This window comes from Triturus cristatus, chromosome 1_2, assembly GCF_964204655.1.
Source record: "Triturus cristatus chromosome 1_2, aTriCri1.1, whole genome shotgun sequence".
NCBI lineage: Eukaryota > Metazoa > Chordata > Amphibia > Caudata > Salamandridae > Triturus > Triturus cristatus.
In genome coordinates this window covers 902,653,404-902,659,585 of record NC_140580.1, presented here as the reverse complement: position 1 = coordinate 902,659,585, position 6,182 = coordinate 902,653,404, and the positions used below count along the sequence as shown (strand labels likewise).

Below are 6,182 nucleotides of genomic sequence, written 5' to 3'. Positions count from 1 at the left end.
TTAGGTGAGCATAGTGTTTTATAGAAGTCTTGAAGAACTCCAAGTATTTCTTGAGTATGAAATTTCTTTGACCCATTTTTATCACTAATGTGGGAAATATGAGTAGCTTTAATCTTTGTATCTTGGTACTTCAGGGTGGCGGCCAGCAGGCTACCAGCTCGGTTCCGTGGTGATAAATGGTGTGAATTTTGAGCGTGTACACCAATATAAGCTCTTTTAGTGACTATAGAGTTAAAAGAATATTTCAAATGTTTAATATCCTGTAGAAGTGATTTATCGTTAGAATGCCTATATAACTCTTCTTTGTGTTTAATATCATCCCCCAGAAACTGAAGAGCTTTCCTAATATTGCTGTTTCTTTTTGATATTTTCTTAATAATGTGGCCCCATATAGTACATTTAAATGCGTCCCACAAAACTTTTGGGGAGTTCACCGAAGATTCATTATCAATCTCCTCATTGAGTTCTTTAACCTCATCATTATCTTCCAAAATATCTGTATTGAGGCGCCAATTACGAGGACTTCTCGTATCGGTGAGATTAAGGATAGTTAAAGACACCTCCGCATGGTCAGAAACAACAATTGGGTGAATCATCACATTTATAGTATGTTTTAAAAGAGAAGCATCTACCAAAAGATAATCAATACGAGAGAAGCTAGAGTGTGGAGAGGAGAAAAACGTGAAATCACTACACGAAGGATTGTGCAGTCTCCATGCGTCAACAAGATGATGAGATGAGCACATATTAAGCATTTGTTTATGTGCCCTAGGGGGCCGAAATTTAAAAGCAGAATGTCTATGCAAAATAGGATCAAGAGGAAGATTAAAATCACCGCCAACAATTGTTCTTGAATTCTGAGGAATATCAGAACGTTTTTTATTTATGGTATGCCAAAAAAGAGGATCATCAATATTTGGGACATAGAAATTCATAAAATATAGACCGTCTGAACCAGTGGTCAAACGAGTAAGTAGCCATATGCCATTGGTATCATGCTCAGCTGTAACAATAGACAAACCAGAGCTTTTGGAAATAAGAGTAGCAACCCTATTCTTCTTACCAAAGGCTTTGGAGCAAGTAACATCAAGAACCCAATCCTTCCGCATGAGAAGAGCTTCTTTGAAGGCTATCTTAGTCTCTTGAAGTAGAACAACATCACCAGATAAACTTTTGCAATAATCTAAGAATTTGGCCCTCTTAAAAGGGATGTCTGTAAGAGACAAAATGCATGGGGGAACAACGTGGAAGAGCAACAGCAGAGGCAATCAACCTCGGTATGGACAGCTCCAAAAGCTGTTTTTTTAAGTATAACGTTAACTTTGGATTTTCTTGCTTCCTTCTCACACCTTTTTGTTTTATAGCCTTTGTTGACTTATTGTTTCGTTTTGGGAAGTTCAAACATAGTTGGTCGACATTCTATAATAGTTAGGGTCTCCCTGACCCTTTCTTTTCATTCAGAAGATTCTATACATTTTATTGAATCCAGCTATAGCAGTGGTGTTTGCTCTTGGTGTTATCCAGAAACACCTAGCAAATTCTGGATTTTACTTTCTAAAACAAAATCATTGAGTTTTCCAATATAACTTGGAAAAAGACACACTATTAGCGATGGCAAAATCAAGAATTATGTGTCCTTTTCTGTACAAGGTTATTTAGGAACCACCCACTTCCACAATCCTGGTAAGTATAGTGACATTTGTAAACTCCCGTCTAACATAGATGGTAAAATGTGGAAAAATCCATCCTGCACGTTATGAGCAGGGAAATGATGTGATCCAGAGCATAAAGGCATTTATCAATAGTATAAACTAGAAAAATCCATTATTTTCCACGCAGTATATACTATATGGAAAAAGACCCCTTGATGATCCAGAAAATTCACCCTATTACAGATTGTATGGCTCATAACAAATTCTCAATTTTCTATACAGACTGAGCTGTAAAATATCCCCTTTTGTGGATACCATGATCATGAAAAATGCACTCTATTTAGGATGGCTGGGTTTTAAAACACACATTACATTTAGGATTGCATGAGCTGCAAATACCCACCCTATTTTGGACAGGATGTACCTACACTTGTGATATCTTCCCAATGAGGCAGGCAGTGCCAGCCAACGCGCAGTGGCACCTTATGCAGGAGCTGCCACCAAATTCTTCTCTGACATTGTTTCTATTTTGAACATGGTGCTCCTGCAGACAGAAAACCAAAGAAGGCCTCTGCAAGAAGCTTGTGACCGAGGCCCCGCAAAAACGTCTGACAGGCCTGCTCTCCCATCCCTCACAGTAAAGTACACCCATCCACTATCTAGCGTTTCACCATCCTCCTTCCTACCACAGTCCTTTATATGTAAATACATTCACAGTTCATCCATTTTACTTTTGAAAACACAGTTTCAGGTGCTGTCGCGGATAGGCCATCGGAATAGGATTTCTGTGGTTTGGCCAGCGGAAACTCATTGGTTCCCCTACATTTAAATTAGGTAGGAAAAGGGAAGAGAACATCTGTCAATTTACAGTGGATTCTACTTTAGTCCTTTTTTAATTGACCCCCTTACCCTTCAAGAAATTTTAATTGACAGTTCTTTAGAAATCTGATGTGTACTCACCATTAAATATCCTCTTTCTACCTGCAGGACTCTAAGATGGCTACTGCCAAGGCAAAAAAGGAGGAAGGTCTTATTGACTTCTATGACTCTTTCAAAGACATGTTCCAGTTCTTTTGCGACAACACCACCATTCACGGCAGCATTCGCCTGGCCTGTACCAGCAAGAACAAGATGAAGACCGCATTCTGGTTCTTGCTTTTCTTCTCAGGCTTCGCGATGCTGTACTGGCAAATTGGTATCTTAACCTCCCAGTACTGGAGCTATCCCGTCACCATTAACATCAGCATGAGCACGAACCACAGGGTCAAGGTCTTCCCCGCCATCACAATCTGCAATATGAACCCCTACAGGTACTGGGTCTTACAGTGGCTTTAATCGTGGGATTATGGGCATCATTTTGGGACTCAATAGATGTTTTCAGGCGCAAGCAAAAGGGATTTATTTCACAAGTGGTGATTGTCTCAAACTTTCTGATTTCAGGTCATTTGGATTTTCCCAAGTCTGAATCAGGGTATTTTATCCGAAGTGAAAACTTCCAAAATTGCAATCAGAGTTTTATAAGATCTTTTAATGTTGCGACCTTCCAAGTTTGTCGGCACTGGCATTCATTTTTAGGAACTTGAAACTTGTTTTTAATCATCAACCTTTCAGCCAGATCAAGAGAGAGAGAGATGCAAGCCGAAGAGAGAGTAGGAAGGAGGACGAGAGGATAGGAAAACAATAAAGTAATGTGAGAAAGGGATTACAAAAAGGGATTAAAAAGAACGTAAGACCATAGACAGGAAGTGTAAGGTGGTGGGAGAAAGAGGTGTGTTGGAATGAGATGGTTTCAAGCACAGGAAGGTTTGGAATATCACAGCACTTGTAGTCGGCACAGGTAGTCACAGGTTCCTAAAAACACTTTGGCCCCTGCACTAATTATTTGTACAAATTAAGTAGTAGTGTCGGAATACCCAGTACAAAAAAGAGGAAGTAGGAAACAGTTTCTCAAACAGTGCATTAATTGAGCACCGAGTATGGTCCAGATATGAGGAGAGTTCTTTGCCTTGCTTTCTGGACAGTTGCGTCCTCCATTCCCAGACTCCATGCTGCTATTTGTTTCAAGTTGGTTTTGGTTTTTGTTCGGATTAGTGGCTGAACATCTAATGATTCGTGGCTAAACATCTACCTCACGTTGTTTGCTGCATTCCTCTGGTACTGAAGGTAGGTTGTCAGGTCTTGAGAATGGTAATTGGTGAGATATTGGCTTCCAAGATATTCATGTAATCGAGGAAAGAATTGTCATGCTATAGGGTACAGGAGGTGAAGGGAGTGGCTCAAACTCTGAAGTTCAGGATTAATAATATCAAATAGCACACAGATCAGTTTGCACGTCTGTGAATAGTATAATTTCTGTTTTATGAAGGAGTTGGTTTTTAACATATAAAAGCATCCGAGCATTGGGAGTTATCCAGAAAGGGCGACGTTGCTTGCATCTCAAAATGTCAGCTAAAGAAATATTGGGGTGCCAAAATATCAAGATGGTAAATGCACACAGATAAGCATAGATTTATTATTCTTAGCTCCACATGCACCTATTTTGATGCTATATATATATATAAATAGTAACTGCTCATTAACAGCAAAAATAAATCCACGGCACTCCAGTGCAGAGAAATTCTTTTATTCTCTGATATGGCACAGGCATTAACACCAACGCGTTTCGGTGCTCACACGCACCTTGGACACCTGCAGGACAATTTTAATTTCTAAGGCAAGCAAGGGGCTTCTGACAAGCAAATCGATCAGTGGCAGCACTGAGCAAAACTGAGCCATTGTGATATTACAGCCTGTGTGCTCTTTGATAGAGTGTGGTGAAATGTGAGAAAGAAGGTATTCACCTTGAAATATCAATAAAGTTGGATGTACACGGGCTGCCAGTAGGAGCAAATGGAGTAACAACAATATGGCATTTCGAAAGACTACAATAAGTGGGTGATCATCTAGTACTTTGCCACTGTCTATGCAAGGTTAATCCTCCAATGAGAGTAACATTGCACCAAAATCACCGCTTTGCGTGCCAGTATTTTTTTAATCAAAAAACATTGATAAAGACAATCTAGCTGAAACGCGTCTGCTTTGATTCAATAAACCATCGACTTACCCCAGCAATTCATTTTAGAGCGAACATGTAATCGTGAGTTCCACTCTAACAAAGTTGGAGCACCCGCTGCGAGTTAGGCATCAACAGTGGCGTTTGGAGCGTAAATAAATATATATATATATATATACATACATATATATATATATATTCTTCATTCGTTTAGTGGATGCTGGCGTGCTGCCAAAACGCCAGTGGTGCTGCTGCGAAGAGGTGTCCTCCGGCTCCTCGTATATATAAAAAAAAGTCTTGTCTTTCCAATATATGGAAACAAGCATAGCACTCCAACATGGTTCCTAAAGAATTTTATTACATCATGGGTGCAAGTCAACGTGTTTCGGTTGTCACATACAACCTTGTTCACAACAAAGGAGCGCCATTACTCGTAGTGTTTATATCATGTGACCAAACAGAAAGATTATGGAAATTAACAAAGGTATAACTAAGATTTCTCAGTTGCATTTTCGTGCACCATCTTATAACATATAAATTAATTCAACAAACACATTATATTATATTTTGAAACTTTTTTGAATCAAATGTAGGGGTGCATCCTTTCAACTTAACCAAAATTAAGGAATATAATAGATACACATTAGATTATTTTAAAACAAAACACAATTAACGATCGATATTCATAAGGTGCAAGTGCTTATACAAATCATAATCTCATAAAATGAGAGTCATTGCTTTATCCAATGGGCATTATTAGTTATATACATGTTTTGTTGGCAAGGGCCAAATTAAACGTTCATCATTTCTATAAGTAACCATTTTTCAAGGCTGCACAACAATTTTTCTCTGTCTGCAGACATGATTAACGCACACGAAAAAACTTCTACTTATTCAGTAGCCTATATGGTTACGTTAATAAAGTCACATAAACTAAGTGGGTAAGTGTTCCTGGGTAGCCCACTGTAATACATGATGTTGACATTATCTTCATTTGATTATAAAGAATGTGTCTATTTTCTCAAAGAAAACAAATCATAACACAAAACAAAATTATAAAATACCTGAAAAAAATGTGTTAGAGCATATTTCATCTGTGACTGCTGCTAAACCTAAACAGCACTAAAAAAAGAAGAAATTCGCTCAAGAAGAGTGTGTGGAATAGGGCCAGCTATCCTAGAAAAGTATGCATTTCTTCATCTATGTTGAACCCTCGCGGTTTTTTGCTGTCTAATTCCAATATGAAGTAAGTTTTCAGTTGCCAGGTACCCAGTATATATGTTAGCCACTGGGTAGTTATACTTAGAACCACATTTTCCTTTTGTTTGCCAATAACTTTAGTGCCGTTTGACAGATCTTCACAAAACGTTCGAAAAAAAAGTCTCATCCACCTCAGCTCCTTCCTGGAAAGCTTCATGGTGAACTATCAAGTGGAGGCTTGGAAAAAGGGGAGTCTAAAAAACTTGTTTTCCCTATGC

The 6,182-nt window shown here is 38.6% G+C and overlaps 1 protein-coding gene across 1 annotated transcript in view; it reads left to right on the top strand.

Annotated features, from left to right (window-relative positions):
* The first annotated feature begins 2,645 nt into the window (after nt 1-2,645).
* Nucleotides 2,646-6,182, top strand: part of SCNN1D (sodium channel epithelial 1 subunit delta) — a 73,883-nt gene continuing 70,346 nt past the window's right edge. The window contains exon 1 of the mRNA XM_085624104.1: nt 2,646-2,962. Coding sequence (XP_085480230.1) covers nt 2,649-2,962 — 314 coding nt within the window. The 5' untranslated portion in view covers nt 2,646-2,648. The remainder of the gene's footprint in view (nt 2,963-6,182) is intronic.